Genomic DNA, 21,417 nt, shown 5'->3' with positions numbered 1-21,417 from the left:
TAGGTCTTATTCCTACTACATTGAGGTATCCATGGATGAGTTAGACTGGATTCGGGTTATCGATCACTCTAAATACCTCTGTCGGTCCTGGCAGAACCTGTATTTTCCTGCCCGTGTCTGCAGGTTAGTTCATCAATGTAATGTTGCATGGCTATCATTAAATAATGTACGTAGCAGAATAAGCTGCTGGATGTTGCTACTGCATTATGTATTTCTAATAACGTATGATATACACAACTTTGATCAGCTATCTTAAAAAAACAGTTTGTCTATCTTAGTGGATTTTTAAATGTAAGTATAGATGATAAATTGTAGGCATCCTGTTTTGAAAACTCCAGTGCTTCCATCTCTAATTATGTATCTCTTTCACCTTTATTTTTTATTTCTTCTTATTTTTTTTGATTCATACTCACTTTTTGTCTTGCAGAGGATGTGTTTTGTTTCACTTAGTAGTAAACATAATTCCTTGACTGCCAAAATATTTAAAATGTGTTTACGTACTTGCTATGCAACTCGGAAATGTGTTTTTATGTATTTTCTGCTGTTGCATTGGAAGAGTGTTTTAAACAGTAGTCAAAGAGAGAAGGGGGAGAGTTAAGACAGAGGAAGTTTGAGCAACACTTCTTGTAAACCAAAGCAACATTCATACTGAATGTAACTGTCTTGAAATTTGTTTTTCCTGTTGTAAACAAATGCATTCCTGCCTTCTAGGTTCTATGATTTTACTGTTTCTCTGAAATGGTTGGTGCTGTCTTCCTTATATGTGCATATCTGATAAATCTTTGCTTAAAGGTGTCTGTAATTAGTCATCTAGCAATGAGGAAATGCCTTATGGATTTATAGGTGTTTTACATTTCCTGGGCATGTGTTTTTGTGTGACCTTGACTTGGTGCAAAGTAGATGTATTGTTAGTAAGGACAGCTTTTTTTTTCTTCTGTCACGTTGGCAAGAAGACTTGAAGAGATCTAGGATGCTGTAGTGGGACTTCATCTTCTTTCAAAAGGGCGGCCATTCTTTGGCCTCATCCAAAGGCTTGTCAAAAACTGACTTTTTTATTTCAACATCAGTTAATCTATTTGTCATCCCCTCCCTCAGCTGTCTTCAGCTGTGTGTGTCTGTACTATGTTTTGAAAGCATCATTGCTCTATTTTGAAGGCTTTTTGTAGCCTTGCCTGAAAATGCAGAGATAGAAGAGTGGAGGGGAGAATGTTTAAGGTTGTACCTTACTCATCTTTTGTCAGAAAAGGACGTCTTGCATATTGTAGCTCTCTGATCATCTCTTAATCCTAAATAACTTGCCCTGTATTGGAGGAGCAGATTATTAGGAGGGAGTTCATTTCATGTGGTGTTTTTGTATGCATAGCTATGTATTATCTACTTAAATGCATGCACAAGCACACCTGGAAACCTCCCCCATGCAGTTTTAATTTAGCAGATATTTGAACTATACAGTTGTCCAGGCAACTACAGCAAAGATTTCCTTATCACATTGTTAGTCCTCATGCCTATCACTTTTCCTGTTCTGCTCCATGATCCCCAGTAAACTTTTTATGTTCTATAAATCTCTGTTCCTCATTATCATGTCCACAGAGTGGTGGGGAATTCTCCGTAGGTGCAGCTACTTAGAAGAGCAAGTGAAAGAGCTAAAGAGAAAGTCATGTAGCAGCGAAAGTTTATGTGTACTTAGTGTTAAGAAGCAGTAATGTTAAGGTAAGAAGTGTTCCTTGTTGTGAGTCAACATGATATTCAGGATAGTTTAGATAAGGCTTTTCTGTAATCCCTCTTCACATCAGTGGATTGAAGCCTGTATTATACTAAGAGTGCATCTGCTAGAGAAAAGTAAAATTACTATGAATATAATTTACTGTTCTTTTTACGTATTTTTCCTGTAAATAAGAAGAAATGGTTATTTTAAATGTAATTAGAGACCTAACATTGCTGACAATTTTTTTAGGAACTCCATTTGAGAACTTTATTTAATTGTATTAATATAAATAGATCCAGCTTGAAGGTTGGCTCTGCTTTAAATGAGTGAAACTGGTTATCTCTAGGATACTAACATACACAAAACAGAAATCCTAAAATATGTAGCTTTTTTTTTTTTGTCCTCTAAAATAAGCTATGATCTCCAGTGTTGTGAGCACAGATTTAAAATTTAAGCTAATAGGAGATTGTCAGAATGTATTCTTCTAATATTTGCTATTGCTTTTTACAGCTAACTTATGCGTATTCATCAAAGGTCAGATATGTTTGGAGTGTTTCATATTCTCTGTCTAGAAAGAAATTGTTATCAGATTATCAACAGATAAATAAAAAAAATTATTTCATTTGAAGATGTAAATGCCTGCCCCGTTTTTAACTGAAGGCTGTAATACAACTTAGCAAATCACTCACTTTTATTAACGTTAGGTCAATCTATACATTTTCTAAGTCCAAAACTACTTATGTTTTCATATTGTTCAACACTGCTTCTGCTGTGTGCTCTTGAATCAGTGTGACAAGTCCCAGTGCCAAAACTTTCATGTTCATGGACGAAAGTACTGAAGAGTGTATTGCAGGTATCATGCTTCGCTCTGTCTTCTTGCCACTGGTTTTAATTTTTGTTCCCCTTTTGTCTTAATAATGCCGGTAATATCTTTGCATGCAACCACTTAGGGAACGATGCATCAGCTTAGATGCTGAACTAAGTGTCTTTTCAGAGTGCAGTTTTTTTACCAGTATAGATTTCAGATGTGTGGTAGCTTGAGGTTTTTTGGTTTAAAAAAAAATTGATTTTGGTTTTAAGTGTTTTATGGCATCGTGGTATTCGATGACTACCTGAGTAATAATGGAGAGTTGGAGATTGGTGTTGCTGGCTGTGCTCTTTATTTACACACCTTTTTACAAAGCAAGGGAGTAGAACATGCCAGTTTCTGTACATACTGTTAAAGGACAACCTTTTGTGTCTGATACAGAAGAGCAATTGTTCAAACATAGATTATTAAGAGAATATAAGCCCTGTAATGTCAGGCAAGGTTAGTTGCCTTTTTGATTTACCTTTCACATAAATATTAGTTATGCAAGGTTGAAGAACTGTCAAGGGCTGAACCAATGTGTTCACCTGAGTGTTAAGAAGCTATTCAAACATTTTCATGGGCATAAAAATTGACAGAGAGTATTTTCTACTTGCACACATGCAGGGCTTTTTTGTGTTTGTTTTTTGAAAACTTTTCACTTTTGTTTTAAGTGACTGTATCCCTTTTTGAATCTGCAATCAATGCCTCTTTCACACTGGCTGGATAAAAAAAGGCAACCTTCTGACAGGCAGTTGTTAAGTAATTCATACCACAATGAATTAAGACCCGTTTTGTCTCCTTAACAAGTAATTTATTGTATTATATATGTCATAGTCTTTATCAAGACTGCTTTTTTTTTTTTTTCATATGTAGAGCAACGTGGAACATCCACAACAGTTTTAGAGAGAGGGGCATTGTTGTCCTTTTTATGAAAGATAATTTGTACTTAGCAAAGTATGTACCAGGCCAACCAGACTGATGAGGCAGAATCAAATAAGTAATGTGATACAATCATTTACACTCTCAAGTTACTTACTTGTATGCTCCAGTTTAATTTTTAATAGGTTTGGAATAACTTTTGTCAGTCATAAATTTTTTCTAGATTTATGGATGGAAAGTGGAAGGGCAGTGTACAAAGACTGTGAATTTCTATGATGAAAAGGACAAGAGAAGATTGTTTATGCTTTCTCACACACAGAAGGTGATTAATTTGTGATTTGTGGGATGTAATCCCTAATTTAGATAGAAAAGCTAATTTGTACAAGAAAGATAATTTCTTAGACATCGAAGTTTACTGTGACAGATGAGAAGGTGTTGCTGTATTTTGAAGGATTTTTTTTTTTTTTTACTAAAAGAAAATGCTAGATATGTTTGGAAGGCTTTTCATTTTTGCTTTGGATACTTTTAGAAGACATTATTCCACCGCCTTTAAAAATTGAACAGCAATATACTATACAGAAAAAGCAAATAAGGTAGTGGGATTACAGAGTTAATTTTTTTCCTTTTTTTTAACATGATACTGTGGGTTTTTTCAGAACTTCTTTTGGTCCTAGTTTCATTGTCTGCACTTGTTTGACAGTTTTTATGTAGAGCTGAAGACTTTGTTTTGAGGGAAGATGAGAGACAGAAAATAGTCAGGTAAGGAGGTTCCTGACAGAATTAGGAGCAAGTGTCAGGTTCATAGTTATTTCATTTTCCTCTTTTAATAGTAGGCAACATAGAAGAGAATGCTTGTGCCTGTTATCCTTGTGTGGTTTATTACTGATTTTTAATTTTTTTCTTTCCTGTTTCCAAGTATTCTTAATAGCCAGTAGTTTACCCTGTCATTAACTGAAAAGAATATATCATATTGATTATATTAAAAAATTAAATCTTTCCTATATGGCACTTAGTCCATAAGCCTGACAGTGTTGTGTTTCAAGAAATCTGTGATAAAAATCACAAGAGCTGCTTGTAGGGTATTTTTCATAACCCACATGGATAGTAGTTTAAATATGGGTAAGCAACAGTAGTTCATATTTTCAGTAGGCAGATTTTCAAGTCGTCATAGCAATCAGAGTTGTGATTCTGAGCCATACCTCTCTCTTTGTGATGGAATAGTGGAATTACATGAAATAAATGTTAGTACCTCTAAAGACCCCCCATTTGAACAAGCAGCGCTGGTTTTTGGTTTATCCTTCTCACTTTTTCATCCCTTTCAATTTTGTTTCATGGCACCATCTTTGTACTTTGGTCCTAGACCACAAAATTTTGAAGAAACTTACATTAAAACATTTACAAGGAGAATGAAAAATTTCGAGAGGTCTCAAAATAGGTCAAATCTAGCCACAAGGTGTCACTATAATAAAAAGTTTAAGGTACTTTCTTTCTGTTTAAATTCCTTTAGTGAAACTGTTATTCCTAGTGTATGTTGTGCTTGCATACTAAACTTCCCAGATTTGTGGAATTATTCTGGTTTGCTGTTTTTTCTGTAGAGAGAGCAAATAGAGAGATTGTACATTAAATCAGAAAACAACTCTTCATTAATTTGCCATGTTTCATCTGACATTAAATGATGATGAATTTTAATTGGGCAAGTATTTGCCTAACCAGATCAATTTATAGTTTGAAAAGTAATGCTAGTTTGTCAGTACTACCAGAATTTTAAAAAGCTGATGAAAGGGGAATATGAGGTCAGTTTTTTATCTGCATTTGCTACAGTTTTGTTTGTCTTATCTCTTCTTGAGATATTATAATGTGACTAGTCAAAGGAAATATTAATTATTTATTACTGCATAAATTTTTAGTCCTAAAGCATGTTTCTGTTCAAAGAAATGATAGACGTTTTGTGGAATAATGCTGTAAATGTGGGAAAACAATTTAAAACATATTCTTTTTACTGTTTTTGATTAGTTTTAAATTGAAAAATGTTGAGGTTTTCTAGTACTAGTAGATGAAATTAGTAGTGACAAGCTCTGTGTTTCCCTAAAGAACTTGGCTTCTATACAAAGCGTGATGTAGAATTATCTTTCCTTTAGAAGTTGTACTCGTGTATTAAATGTATTTATCAGTGCAGAGAGTGTTTCTTGCCTTTCCTTTTATTAAGCATTGATGAGACTGAGTGTGTTTTTGGTTCAGTGCTTCAACAGCTTTTTGCTGCTAATGATTACACCATTTGTTAATCCTCTGCCTGAGTGAAGACAAATTAAATTGTAGGATCTCGTCTCCTGAGCCTTGAGAAAAGGCAAAATGTAAAAAAAAAGTAAATGTTTCAGTGCTAACATAGTTCTCAACTAAGAAATTGCTAGTAGTTGTGCACAATTATTCACATGTAGTAATATGTGAAGACAAGCAATTTCAAGTACAGGCTGGAGAAGATTTTTTTTTTTCCTTTAATTCCTCTTCTTGGTTAGGCAGACTCGGATATCTGGGCTTTTATACTGGTTATGGTGCAGTCGTTTCATTTTTCTTTCCACTTGGAGAGTCACTCATTGGAAATTAGTTTCTTGATTAGGCAGCAATGCCTCACCGTCAGCCTTACCAGTAGGTCTCTGACATCCTTATCTGTAATAGGCAGGCGTTTTGCCATTTTTCTGTGCTTTGTGGAAACTTAGTGATAATAATTTGCCAAAAGGTGTTCTGGATATGGTTCAGTTTAATAAGATGCTGAAACAAGTGACAAGTTAACTCTTCTGGGAAAAGCAGGTTGAAGCCCTGTCCCAGGGACTTGAAATAAACTGAGAAGAAAGCAGCAACTACAGGTCTGATTTAGCACTGGCTTTTCTAAGCAAGTAATTCTGCTTTCTTCTCCAGTGTTTAGAAGAAGCACATAGACATCCAAAAGAGGCTTTTGAACATTGTTTTAACTTAAAATGTAGCTTTATTACGTCACTGACCTAATGGAAATACATAGAGTAAGAGTTGCTGGTAGGAGCCCTGGTAAGGCGTTCGGTCAGTCTCTGGAAAAGCATTGAAAAATTTTTATATCACTAAGTCATTAATATCCTTATAAAAGGACTTCTTGCAAATAGAATGATTAAACTCAGGCAACTGAAACTACCTTTACCTTAGTTACCACACTTGAGAAATACAAATGGTTGCATAGCAAGCATGCTGATTAGTTATTTTATTATTACTGTGCTTTGGGACTGTTGTGTAAATATTTTATTTCTACCTGTGAAGATGTGCTGATGTTTCAGAGTTTAGGAAAAAAACCTCTGCTGTAGACATAAAATTATCTTTATTCATTTCTAGATAACTGAATCTTTAAAATCTTTTCCTAATTCTAATACTGTATGTTATATGCTGATAATGTGATGTCCAAAGATAAGTAAAAGTATCTTGGTTTGCATTACAGAGATCTATTGAAAGTGTCACTCCAGACCTTTGGGGGTTTTCACTGATGTAATTTTCACACATCAATTTTCACTGCAGGCATGCAGTTTTCTTTTTTTTTTGTGGCATTTTTTGGGGGGTGGAGGGTGGGGAGAAGAATCAGTCTTTCTAGTAAGTGATCATATTTAGAGATCTTTGTTGACATGTGTCCGATACCTTGATTTTTAACTCTGTGAAATGCAAGGAAATTATGTCCTGAACTCTCCGTTGTAGTGGCTGCGTGCTGCTTGATTTTCTTTGTCATTCAGTGTTTAAACATATTTTTTTTTTCCCTAGTATGTGTTCAATCTGGCTTTTTTTTTTCCCTTTTCCTAAAATAAGGTGACAGTCTCAGATTTTTCAAACAATGTAGATCATCTACACAGAATCAAGAAAGCTATTCCCTTGTCTAGGACAGAGTGTTTATTGATCTAAAAGATTCCTTTCTTCATTTCAGGTTATGTATACTTTTGATCTTAAGCTTGCTCTTCTAATTTCAGCTCCAAATGTGGTCTTAGTGATTTAGAAGCCCATTTCTCTACAGGCATAATCAATAATATTTTTCATCAGAAACATTATCAAGGCAGCTTTTTTCTTCTCAAATTCCTTCTCTCTCTCTGCCATAGCAATTGCAGTTATCCTAACTTAAAGAAGCCAGCTCAGCTTTGAGGAAAAGCAAAAAAGCTAGTGTGCATTTAAGCTGTCTGTAACAACCTGCCAGACAGCTCATCTTCTGAAGATGAGCATTTGTCTGAAAAAGTGTGCATAGAGGGGTCAATATGGCTTGTATAGAAATGCCTGAGAAATGTGAGAGAGCGAGCCTGCCAATCAAGTTTGTTGGAGACAAATTATAGAAAAGTATAATCTTAATTTTTGCTTTATAGTTTAGAAGAAACAATTAACTTTCTGAGAGATCTAGATTACATGTTTCTCGTGTTTGACTTTTTTTTTTGTAGTATAGTCACATTTTCTGTGTATTCCGAGTTTTAATTATTCATTGTGAGTTTTATAAACTTTTTTTCCTAGGTCTGTTTTCAAGCTTTTTCATCTTGTAAGAGAGATCTGACGTAGGCGAAAATTATCAGTAGTTATTCAGCGTGACAGTGTTACATAGAGATACACTTAAACACTAAATTATCTAATTGCTCACAGTGATTCTGCAGCAAGTTATATTTTAAAGTTAATGTTGCATAAGACAAATCTGTGTTTAAGAGGCATCTTCAACACTTCAGATCCTCTTCTGTGATTTCTGTTACGCTCCAAGAGCTAGAATTAACTGTGAAAACTTTGCATATATATTTACAAAGACAGGCTTTTACCAGAGGAAATTTTGCCGGATTTGTAATAATTCTGGTTTATTTTAGTTTATTGATTGTTGATTGGCCATCCTGTTGAAGTTTTTTGATGCCTCTGTGTAAACAGTTTCTCTTTTTCCCTGTTTCTTAGCAGATAATGGGCATGGTTTGTTGATGTGTATCTGAAACACTGTACCACACTTAAAATGACACATTATGAATATTCAAACTGTATATGTAAAACCAAATAACATGTGAATGTAGATTCAATTCAGATTCTAAGTTTATGAAACCATCTGTCAACCAAAACTAGGCCTATCTCAGTTGTGGAATAATTTGAATGAAGTTAAAAAATTTCTAGTAAAGCAAATTTGTGGTTAAGCGTCATTCTTTGTTCACAAACCTCAAGTTATCATCTGTGCAGTGCTTTTTAAAGGTATAAATTAGCGTAAGAATTGGAAAGCCATGAAGTAAATTAATCTATTCAGTGTCCTTTTTTTTCCCTAAAAGAAGCTTGTAAAACGGATATTTAAGTTTAATGTCTATATCTTGGGCTGTACCTGTCTCTGTTTCAATTGGGAGGGTTAGGCTGGTGGTTCCGTTTGGTGCAGCTTCTAAATAGTTTACTGTTCCATGAAAGGAGTATTCACTCCCTAGTATGGAAGAAGATAGGACACAAACAATTGAAAGTGGAAAATGAAGCTGAAATGACTAAGAAATAAAAATGAACAAATTGTGCGCTATAGAGAATCAATTTTGTAGGAAATAAGACATAAAAACATACATAAGCATCTTCAGCTGACAGAAATGAAGTAAGTGAAAGAAAGCAATGAAGAAGAGATCACACAGAAAAATACAACATGTTTAAAAAAAATTAGTGCAAGTGAAAAATATTTCAAAAGATACTTTTTACAGTAGGGCTAATTAGAGAAAAAACACGTATAATTTATTATTTTTCAGGCTGCTACTGGAAGTAGTTATCTTGTTATTTGTAATGTGCTCTAAAAGAGGGAGTGATCTTGTAAAACACCCGACTCTGCATTTGAGTTTTCATTTGTACAACTAAGCAAATAGCTTTATATCTTTATACTTTCATGCTTGCTTTTAGTTTTAAGTTTGGACAATATGTTCGTACTTCTAATAAAAGTCTGAGACATTTTAGATACTGTAAGTAGCATAATTAGCAAGCAGTAAAGTAGTGGCTTCATTGCTGTTCTTCATACTGTTTCCTTTGTTGTTTTTATCAGGGAATAAAAGCAGTGATGAAAGATGTATTAAATATTGATTTCTAAATCTGTATTTCTCTCAATTCAATTATCCTGTCTCTTTTAATGGGAAATTGCAAAGTTGGCTAATCAAACTGCATTAATAACATAAGTGCTTTGTTGACTCAGATCAATGGGCACCTTGCCCTGTGTCCTGCTTATGACTCAGAGAGGAGGAGTTACTCTCTCCCCACAGCCTTTGAGCCCAGCCATCATCTGTGTTCCATTCTCCCTTACGCTCCTCTCATCTTGTTAGTATGTATTCATAGATTTCTTGTCCGTTCATTCATCCAAGTTCCTTCTCTGTTGCCAGCAGCTTTCACAGCTTCTAGTGGCAGCAGATGCCGAAAGCTCATTAGCCACTGCATAAAAAAAGTAATTTTATCCACTCAGGCAATTCTTTTACTAGTTTTGTCTTCTAGTTCCAGTGCTGTAGGATTTGGTGAATTGCACCACTGCATTCATCTTTTCCCGCTTTTACTAAGATTTTGTGAATGTCAGGCATAGCCTGCATAACCAGCTCTTCTTTGGTTCCATCTACTCTGATTTTATGATTTTAGATGATCTTCTCTGTACCTTCTGTAACTCTGTGTCCTTCTTGAGCTGTGGTGACCAGAACCTGTACATGACAGCTTGAGGTATGGGCACACCAAACTATTGCAGAGTGACAGAACAACACTCTATTTTGTTCTCAGCACTCTTTCCAGTGATGTGCAGTATTTTAGTGACCCCTGCATCTGGCATTTGACCTCCCCAATTTCATGTGCAAACTTGGAGTCTGCACTAATGAGAACTTAAGCTTGTTAGCTCCCAGGCTACTGAGAAACAAGACTATAGTTTTCACTACTTTTCTTTTCTTGATGTTGACAGTGTTTTGCGTATGAAAACTTCTTTGGTGTTCACAGTTCCTTGACTGACTGTGTGACTCCCATCAGATTTGCAGTTTTGTTCAACTCTTATGTTAAAGCTTTAAAAAGTAAGATCTGGTAGTGTTTCTTTGTGTTCAAGTTGACGCATGGTTTACAGAGATTAATTCTCTGACATACTTTAGAAGCTAAGATTGAATGTGGCTTATTTGATTTTTTTTTTTTTGGTCCTCTTTTCTCTTTTATTTTCACTCTCTTTTTTTTTCCCCCTTTTTTTTTTTTTTTTTTTTTTTTTGGAAAAAATTCCCTCTAAACCTGTCTGGGGATTTTCGCAGTTTACACAATATCTGCATTTGGGGGAGAATGAAGATGCAGGTGGCTCTTTGTTTTGTTTTAATAGTTAATGAATAGAACTATAGTCTTTAAAGCAAGTGAACCATTCTGAAATTAAAGTAATTATTTTCTTTCAGACCTTCCTATATAGAGCTGAGGGGGGAAATTTGGTTGTTTGCAGATTAATTTTTAAGTGGTTACAATTAAATTGGATTTGAAAAATCCTGAAAAGCCCTTAGAAAAATTCTCAAGTTCTTTGGATTCATGAGAGACTTCATTTTTCAAGTGTGTAGCATTTTTGTGGGGAGAATTTATACTAATTTTCCATGTGATTTGACTTTACATATTCATTTTCACATGAACTTACTAGACGCTCTCTCTTTTTATGTCATCAAAATTTAGATAATGGAGTTGAAAAATATCTTTATTTAAAAGAGCAATTAATTCAAAAGGAAGTAACGCATTACTCTTTCTATAACAAGCTTTTCAGACTCTAGAAATTAAGTTTAAATGTCATATGTTTGGACATTTTAAAAAATTAGTAGTAATTTGTGAGTACATAGTATTAAGGCATACAGTCAGTCTTAATTGTGCCTTAGGGGTTTCCATACGGCAGTTACGTTCTTCAGTGCATATGAATAAGTTTATCTGAAAAAAATGACTTCTAAGTACTACTAAGCTTGGATTTTTAAAATTATTATTTTTATTGCTGTATCTGTAGCAGGACAATTTTCTGTGTATAACTGGTATTTATGAAGACTTTCATTGATGTCAGAAAATTTTTTTTTTTTTCCAGTTTATCTAGTGATCTTAGTTTTTTAGAGGGTGAAGTTTAGGTTTGTATTTTTTACAAGAACATTCTCGATTCTGATTTAACAGGTAGGACGACTACAGATGGTGGAACACTGTGTATATGGGTATGCATAGACACTTTTCCCATTCAGGTTGTATTTTATCTCCTTTTTTTAAGGGAAGGATTTAATGTATATTTATATGAAAATGATTTTAGAACTTCAGTAGATCAAAATAGGGTGAGAGGCTGGAAGACATTATTACTGATGATTCCAGTTGGTGGCAAATTATAAAGCACATATAACAGCTGTAAAGAGAGATGATTTCCTGTGTTATATTTCATCTTTCCTTCATAGATAAGTGTGTAAATGAAAGGGAAACAAATTGTTTCAATGTGGCAAATCTATATTATTTCTTTGGAGTGAAAATGAATGAAATTGAAATAATTCACTCTTGGGTGAAACTAAGAACTATAAATGTATTTTATCCTCTTGGTGCAGATTGACACATGGGAGATTAGTCATAAGAAAATGTTTCTTGTATAATCAACAGTAGTCAGCCATATTCACAAATAGTGAATTACAGTCAAGAAAAAGGCGTTCAACATATCCTCATATAATTCACACAGCAGAGCATGTAATTCATTTTAATGAAGCTGCTGTTCACTGTTGGAAGATTTATTTTTTTCAAAGTTTTTAAACCCTTTTTGTCCTTTGCATTATGGAAGGTTTGTAGTTATCAGTACCTCATCTGCACCATCTGTGCATGATGCGATTTCTGGGACAATACTGAAGGCTCTTCACAGCCCTCTGGTGTTTGCACATGTGTTGGCACCATCCCATCTAGCTCCTAACTGGTCTTCCTGCAGGTGTCTGGAAATTAATTTAGTAAGAAGGTCTGCGGCCAGCAGCATATTTGGAATACTTTGTTTCCACAACTGAGTGACATTCTTGTTGTGCAGAAAATGAGAAATCTTTAAAAGTTTCATGGTGTCATATGGAAGTTGAGCTTGTAGGGTTTGTCGTAATGATACACAAGCATGCTCTACCGGTAAACACATCTGCTGCCACCAAAACTCTTCTTTTTCTGTCACCTATATGAATGCAAGGAAATTCTGTACTGTTAAGCTCTTTTACTGGATGTTTCTTCCAAAATTTATTGTAGAAGAACTCTCCAAATCATCAGGTAAGGAAAACTGCATAAAGCAATGCACAGAATGAAAACTGAGTGGCTGTTCACATTGACATGTTCCTTCTGTTAGCTTTGGCAACTATTGGACCTCCGTTAAAAATATCCCAGAGTGATGCATTGTTCTGTGTGTTTTGGGATGGTGCCAGTTAAACATTTTTTTAAGGGAAGTGGAGAGAGTAAGAGGAAGTACTGTTCTTGACCAGTCTCTCTTACAGTGATGTATTATTTATAAAATTGTTAAAGATTAACTGGTTTTAAAATATATCTTCTCTGAATATTTACTCTAAACTTATTTGACACTTTTTCTCATTTTGTTCTATGGGTTACCTGTGTTTGAGCCTTCAGAAACAAACCAACAGATTTATATAGTGGTTACATTTAAAAAAAGAAAAATGCAGGAGGAAAGAAGGCATCTAGGCACTGAAGAACATCTGTTATCCCATTTTATTTTAAAGAATAGTGGTGCATTTTAAAGGTCAGTGGTGCATTATTTAGAATGCTATTTTGGTGAAATTCATAATTTCATCCTTTACATACCTTCATGGTTTACATTATATGTAACTGCTGTGATCCAATTGAAAAAGCTGAATATATTTGTTCTCTGTTGCCTAAAAAGGAAAGGTTTCAGTATGAAAATGTTATGATCATTATATCAATTTCGTAAATGCAGGTGGGAGGAATTAACTATTGATCTAATAGTTTGCATTCAAATACTATAGATTTAATAGTTTGTATTCAAAGTCTATGGAATAGAAGTAATATTTTTGCAGCTGAGTAACTGCTTAGTGTAATCTTTCAGGCAGAATTCTGAAAGCAACTGTAAAACTGGAAAATTACTTTCTTTTCTTTTTTCAGATATCACTGGACTTGAATGTCTTTGTTCATTTTATCTTTTATAGAATTATATCTGCATAAGGAACTAAATTATGTATTTTATTTTATTCGTTCAGATAAGGATTTGGTTTGGGTGTTAAAATTAAGAAAGACATGCAGTTACCATGGAAATTACTTGAAGTAGTTGCAGTACCTAAGAGAAACAGGGGTCACCACTGGAGTCAAACAATGGAGAATGCTTTTTTTTTTTTATGCAAGGTGTGTTAGATCAGGCTTATAGGAAGGGATTGAGCTTTTTCGTTTTCTCTGCAGTACTTTTCCTATTTCTAGTGGCCTTTTAAAAGGAGATAAGAGTGTTTCTCTGGGGTCCTCTGAATGTCTTTTGGTTTTGCCTCCTCCCACATTTTCCTCCTCCTCCCTCTAACTTCTGGTTTTCAGAATAAGTTGATGCTACTTCACACGTTAGCTAGAAGAAATGACTTGTTGGGACTGTGGAGCTGTCTTACCCACCTAGTCTTTTAAGGAGAACTTTTATGTTGACTTTGTAGTTATCTTGAATTATGGGTCAGGAAGGTTATGTACAAGCATATCAATTGTTCAGTTGTTAATAAGCCCCAGACCTCCGATATCAAGAACCAAAATTGGGGAGTTCTTATCCGGATATTCTGAAACATACTTGTGCTCTTCAGTTTGAGTAGCAGATATTTTGTTTTCAACTTTAGCATGAAGAAGGGAAATACGTAAGAAATTCTGTGAACTTACTTGCCATCATCTGGTTAGAATATGCAATGCCATACTTGGAGACATGGGAGAGGGTGGTCTTAAAGTTTTAAATTTTGCCTTATGTAGAATTATGGCCACACCTTAACATGAGAATAATTCTCAGTTTAGTTACTGTAATGTAAAAGCTTTATTGAAAAATAATTTACTCCACGGTCACTGGAGTAACTTTTGCAGCCTGTTTTCTAGAATACTGTTTTTGACAACTTTGAAAGTTCAGATGGAACGGGTGTCTTCCTGTGGCATGTTTGATCATTTGCATCTGTAAGACAATTTTCTTTTTGACTCTGCCTTCCTCTTTGCAATTTCTGTTAAGCAAGTCAAGTTTAGTGGTTCACTTGCATGTTGATAATGTCTGCTGTCTTTCTGGAGACCTTTATAGGTAGAAAAACTACTGACTCCTTATTTAGTGCCTGCATCCCCTTTCCAGGTCAGGGGATAGCTATTTCATTCCAGTTCGAAAGACCAAGTATTAAGACAGCTGGTTTCTTGGACTAGTGACTAAAATACAACTCCCATATGCCATGCTGTTGCTACTTTATCTTCCTTCAGAAGGCCTTACTGGACTTGATCAGTGGTTCCTCCTGGTTCTTCTCTGTCTGGAGCTCAAAGTTAGCACTGAGGTGGGGGTTTCTGGGGCTCAGCTTGTGACTTTCGCCTTTTTCTCTTAACCTCTTATGCATGGACTGGGAGTTGGAACTTCCATGCTGAGTGTGTGGGAAGCTCTGCAACCCTCTTACTGAAAGAAAAACAATTTGCTGAGTTACATATAGAGACAGGATCTCCTACATAAAACCTGAGACTTCCTTTTCACTCTTCCCCCCCACTTTTTCCGCAGTGATAGAGGTACGTGGTGCAATTGTCAAATCTTTGGATAGCTCTTAAGTACCTTCTGCTGACTCTGGGTCCTTGACAGCAGGATCATAGCGAGTTTCTAAGTGAAGAATAGTTCTTGTTCACAGTAATTAACTGTCAGTAACACACACTTAACTAAACATGAATATGTTCCTCACCCTTAGCACAGTCCCTTAGTGACTGTCTGCAGGACAGTTGTCAGTCAAGTGGGAAAGTGCTGGTCGCGTCATTCCCTGGAGTAGGCTGAGCTTTCATTTTGCTGAGCTGCTGTCTTCCTTCTTTCTCCTACTTCTCATGGGGTTTCTGTATCTTGTCACATCAATCTTTTCTGTGTTTTTGATGGTCTTAATTCTCTGCTGAGCTGATGCTAGATAGTAACAGTTTACAAATATGAGATAGCTTTAGTTTTCCTTAGTGTCTAGTTTATCCTGCCTGGCTTAATAGCCTAAAGATGCTTTCACATGTAGGCAGAGGTAGTAAAGACAATCAGAGCTCATCATTAATTTCTCTCGTTAAAACTGAGACCTGGACCATACTTCAGGAAAGAATGAGGGAAGAATGAAGAGTGCAAGTTTCATACTGGGCTCAGGACAGGCCTTAGTCCCTCCCTGGAACTTGCTGTTGTGATTCTGGCAATATATTTCTATCCTGAACTGAAAGATGCTTAGAAAAATTTGGATAGCTTAGTGAACTCTGTAGTCAACCAGGATACAACAGCTCATAGGTACGGTGTTAAGTTAAAAATCGGTCAAATGGCATCAACAGAATTAGGAAGGATATTTTGTTTATGTGAAAACAATGCAGTGTTTGTGGTAGATAGGATTTGGAAATGTTTCAGCAAATTAAATGGCAGATATTTATGGCGGATACTAAAGACGGTTTATAAAGTGGTTTTGTGCGTGTTTGGATAACACAATTGGATTAATACTTAAGTAGAGGATAGTATGATTCTTGTCAAGGCCACTGATTATTCTTAAAGTTACTATCAGAAAATCATCCTGATAATTACTGTCTTTGAAGGAAAACAAATGTTACGTTATTTTCTTCCTTGATCCTAGTTTTATGGCTTTTACATGAAATAACAAAATGGTTATTTCGCTCTAGGTAAAGGCATCTGGCTTCCACCAGACTTTCTTCAAAAACAGAGTATTAGCCTGATCAAGGGGATTAAGTAAGATCTTAAGAACTGTGTAGCTTGTGAGTCTCGGAAGAGATTGAAGAGGTTTAGAAAGCCTGGACAGAAGAGGGGAATAGGAGGATAAGCTTTTAAAGTAAAGAAAGCCTTTTAAAGTGAGGGTATTAGCCAAAGGGCAAAGTAAGCTGTATACAGAAGACAGGATTTGGAGCAAGTGTCATGTGCAAATTGTGGAATCATGTCTCTCCAAGACAAGCCTAGAGAATGCTTAGCAATGCTGAAGAATCTTACTTTCCAGGCAGAATGATAAATTCTGTATGTTTGTTTCTAGTAACTAACGTAATAGTTTCGAAACCTTTTCAAGTATTCTACAGCTGCATCTAAAATTAATGAGCTGAGTAGTCTCAGTGTCCAGTCTTTGGTCTTGTAATGAACTGTCACAGTGTGGCCACATCCATCTATTAAACTCCTTTCAGCTAATGGATTGAGCATGCCCATTGCCCACACGGGGAATAGCTTCTGGCCCATGTGGACCCTCACTCAAGCAGTGCTTGAGAAGGGAGTACCGGTTCGGCTAGACTGGAGTTGTGCCAGGAACAAGCCTAACATTTTAATGGTTCAGACCATATATGTCTGCGTCCATTTTCAGATGACCTTAAAAAGGAATACTGTAGCGGTAAAAATCTCAAGACTGAAATCTGGAAGAGTTTTTTTCTGTGCTCTTTTGCACAGTCACTGCTGTGCAGAACAGGGAAGCAGCTTGGAGTTAGTGAACCTAAGATGGGTGCCATCAGGTCCACGGAAAGCATGGCGTCAAGTTTGCTTGAACAGAGTGTTTTAGAGAGAGTGAACACTCTGTGTGAGGTTCAACTTGTTAAATGGTTCATTTGTGGAGCTTTGGTAGTAATTTCTCTGACACGCCAAAAGCATCTCAGTGTAAGCTGTAAGTGTAAGACGCAATACCTATATGTGTGAGCTGTACAGATATTTTCATTTTCTGTTATGATAGAAAGTGAAGCAATAAAGGGGGTCACTGACAATTTCAGTTTTGTAGAGTACACACACGCATATGTGTATGTATACATAGGCTAATCTGCTTTCGTTTGCAGAACAAACTAAAATTGCAAAGTTTTGTTTTTAGTGCTTGAGCGAAGGGTGAGGATGCTGTATATTAAATAGAAGCAATGAATATTAGTTGCTGGATTTTTAATAGGATATAAGATGCATAATTGGAGCAAAACACATATTCAGCAGTTGCCAAATCCAAGACCACTTTATTTCCACGGCACGTGGGAATAAGATGTGCAGCATCAGTTACTTGTGTATAGAAAGGTTATCCTCTGGCCAAGTTGAGGTTTAATATTTTAAGATCTTTCCTGTTTTGGTTTTTGATGCCATTTTGTTAATCCCAATTTGTCTAGCATGTCTGGACTGTTTTTAGGATGATGGAATGAATGATGAACCTGCAGAGATCTAATACCCTCTCAGAAGGACAGTGAAGCATGAGAGAAACCTGGTGATAGCATATCGCAGTGACAGAGTTAATATTCAGTTAAAGAAAAGTGGAAGAGGAGCAATAGTGCAAGGAAAGGAGTGAGGAACGAAGTGGTATCTCTTCAGAAGTCTGTCTGCATTGCTCCTCTGGGATTTTTCTACTGAGTGCAAGAAAATCAGCAAGCTCTTTTTGAAAAAAAACAAGATGAAATTACTCCCATAATTTATTTTTTTTTTCATGGTGCAAAGCCTTTATTTAGATGGGGAGGGTTTATTACTGCTGTTTTCCTGGCATGGTTAAGTTCAATTAATTTCAGATGACAAGCTCCAGGGTTTTCTTCTCCTCCGCCCTCACAGCCTCCACTTCCCAATGTGTGGAAAGTACAATTTGTTATTGGTTTGCCTTGGGCTCTGGAGACCTCATTAAGGGCCCAAAAAGGGGTTTCTGTCTCTGCTGTTGGATGCTTTTCTGTTTTCTGTTGAACTGGGGCCATTTGCATTCTCACATGGAAAGGAGTACAAGGGATGGAGGATGAAATCTCTTAGGTTTATATTGCTTGCCTGTTGATAAAAATGATACCAAATTAAAAAACTGCTGTTCTTTAGGCTTCAGTGTTATACTAAAATTTGCAATGGAGAGGCAGATTGGCTTTGAGATGGGAATGTAAGCAAGAAATCTGAAGTAATTGTTGTTCTGACAGTTTATATGCAGAATGTCCATTTGCTTAGTAAGTAAAGATGCCAGCAAAATACGACATATAGTCACAGTTCTAAGACACTGTGTTAACATTTCAAAATGCTATTCCATCAAAGTACTTTAAAAGCACCTGTTGGAAGCGAGAGACTGGAATTTTTAGTCTGCACAGTGGTACAAAATGTTATATTGAGTAGTAAGTGTATTAGAACTGTCACATACACACTGTGCGTTTTCATAGCAAAAGTCAGTATGCCTATGAGAAACTATTTATTATACCCTTAAAATTACTATAACGTTTAACATGAAACGTACACAATCATGACTAACAGACAAAACTGTGTCTTATGTATTTAACCCCACATAAGGTACTGAATTCTAATTTAAAACCTTCTTACTGACATAAAGTAGAAGTTTAATAAAACCGATTTCTTATATAAGCAGCTGCTTTCCTTACTGTTTTCTCTGGTTTTGTCTTGTAATAAAACAGTCTGTAGAAATGTAAAATTGAGTGTGCATTTAGTAATTTCATGCTATTTCACAGTGTTTTCAGAGCCAGTATAAAGCACCTATGCGCACGCACACACACACATTTATATGTCTAGGTATACATGAAAGCACACACACATACCTCTACAGCAGGATTTTAAGATTACTTTCAGGAAGAATAAATAATGGTCCTTTACAAATATAATCAGTTGTTTTAAATTCACATTGTATGCTAGTGTAATACTCAGCTTATTCATACGTGTAATAACATACAATTCAAAATATTGCTTACAATTAGGATCAAACTGGGAATACTGAATATCTAGTTAGCTAGATACCACGTGTGAGTGTATTTTAAAACAAATAATTTTATAATACAGGACTTCTTAAAGTTATTCTTTCTACCTTGAAGGCTAGATATCCAAGACCTGTAATTTGTTTGTTAATAAAGTGTAGTAAGAAATTCAGAGCAGACCACTAAAATTTTTCCTGAATTCTCTTTGTAAAATGACTGCTCATTTTTATATACACCTTAAGTTAATTCAAAGTTCAGCTCAAAAAAGCTTCAGAAAATCTTTTGATTTAGAATAAATATATGACTGCCTGAAAGAATACTTTCCATAGAGTTTTTAAATTATTTAACATGGATTTTTGTCATTTAAAAAACCCTTTTTCTTTTCATTTTTAAGTGGGATCCTCCAGGTGGTGGTGGTGTTACTTTGCTAAAAATTAAACTAAATAATGCATACTCTTCTTTCAGAGACTAGATAGTAGAAAGTTATTTCAGGGGAGAAAGGTCATGTTTTAAATTTGCACACTGACAATGATCAGTACTTTATCTTATTGTGGAATTCAAGTTTTGTTTAACAGATTCCAAGAATTCTCGAGTTTCAAAACTATTGGATTGTTTATAATACAATTTTTTTTTTTAAAGGAATAAAGTATACTTCCAAAGCTGTCATAAGCAATGAGTTTGCCAAGGAATCCTAGTGCTGCACTCAAGGCAGTTCTCTCACTTTCTCGATACCTTTTACGAACTGGTACTTGCTAGGGTTGTTTTTATCTGTGGTGTTTTCCAGAATTTGTGAAACTTTCATACTAATGTGCCAGAAATACCTGTTTACTGCAAGGGAGGCTTTCAAAGCAGTAAATGTGCACATTTGCTTTCAGTAAATAAGTTAAGAAAAGCTAGCAGGTGAGATCCTGAGTGCCCGACTTGGTGCTTTTGATCTAAACTCCTGATAAAATCCAGAGAACCTTCAGAAGGGTGTCCAGACAGACTAGATGCCCAGCAAGAGTTGCTTGATCCTAGTTAATATAAAAAGCTTTTAAAATGAAATAAAATAAATTTAACAGAAAATTAAGAAAAATTCTGGTTTATTAGGGCTTTGCAAGCTAGTCTCTGGGTCATAGCATTGGCTGGAGAGACATATCCGAAGTCAGTGCTTCAGTGCTTGTAGATTTAACTTTTAGACATGCAAAGAAACTAACGCAACTAAGGCGTTTCCAGTGTGTTGTATATTCCTCCAGCACTAGGTGATTCCTTGGGTGTAAGCCTTTTGGGTTACTTTCTTGAACCAAGATCAGGTTTTATGTGCCAGAGCCTTTTGTAACTATGGCTTTTATGTCTGCTTTGATCAGAGCCTTCTTGACCCTTGCTGTCAGCAGTTGCAGTTCACTGTTTGCTCGTAGCTCAGTAAGCCTATCAGGGCATGTGCCACAGCAAAACAGCAGAGCTCTAGTTTGCCAAGATGGGCCCAAATATACTTACATAATTAAAATTTTTTTAAACTGGTTTTATTGTGTAAAATCTTGTTTGGAAAGCATAATTTTGCATTTGATAATAGGTGCTTAAGAATGGGCTGTTTAAACAACAAGGAACAAACACATGTGGTAAGTTGCTGCAGCTCTTAGACTGACTGTAATTCTAATCCTTTCTAATCTAATATTTACATCTCTAAAAAAGAAGAGAAAAAACCTTGTCTCTTCAGATTTCTAGTCTTGCTTTACAGTTTCTTTTATGACAAAGTATTTTGGTAGTCACATGCTCATAATAGTTATATTTGTAATGCTTTTTTTTAATATGGTGTAACTTCACTTTTAATTACTCAGAATTGTTATGGGCAGTTATTAACAGAATATATACAATTTTGTTGTACTAAAATGGATTAGCCAGTCTTATCTGTACTTATTCTATTGCTAGAATGATGGTAATATTTTACTAATCTGCCAGAGAAGATGCTTGTTCTGAGAAAGAACAGCTAAAGTAGACTTAGTCTGAAGTTCTAGCATAAAATCAGAGTTTAGAAACCAGCATATCCCAAGCTATTAAATAATAAAATGTGGCTTGTTCTACTAAAAACACAGTTGAGTTTCACATGAATTTATTTAATGAACCTGGAAATGTCTTGATTTTGTGTTTGGAAAATAATGTAAGGGATTTTTTGCTTTCATGTATGATCCTCATATAATGGGAAATCTGCATA

At 35.4% G+C, this 21,417-nt stretch overlaps 1 protein-coding gene across 3 annotated transcripts in view; it reads left to right on the top strand.

Moving 5' to 3' along the window:
- BTBD9 (BTB domain containing 9) overlaps window positions 1-21,417 on the top strand; it is a 124,452-nt gene that overhangs the window by 14,797 nt on the left and 88,238 nt on the right. For all 3 annotated transcript variants that reach the window (XM_054061558.1, XM_054061557.1, XM_054061559.1), the window contains one exon: window positions 4-123. In XM_054061558.1, coding sequence (XP_053917533.1) covers window positions 4-123 — 120 coding nt within the window. The remainder of the gene's footprint in view (window positions 1-3; window positions 124-21,417) is intronic.

Source organism: Cuculus canorus, chromosome 3 (genome assembly GCF_017976375.1).
Source record: "Cuculus canorus isolate bCucCan1 chromosome 3, bCucCan1.pri, whole genome shotgun sequence".
NCBI classification, from domain to species: domain Eukaryota; kingdom Metazoa; phylum Chordata; class Aves; order Cuculiformes; family Cuculidae; genus Cuculus; species Cuculus canorus.
Note: the sequence above shows the minus strand (reverse complement) of the source record. Positions and strands in the feature narration are given on the sequence as shown.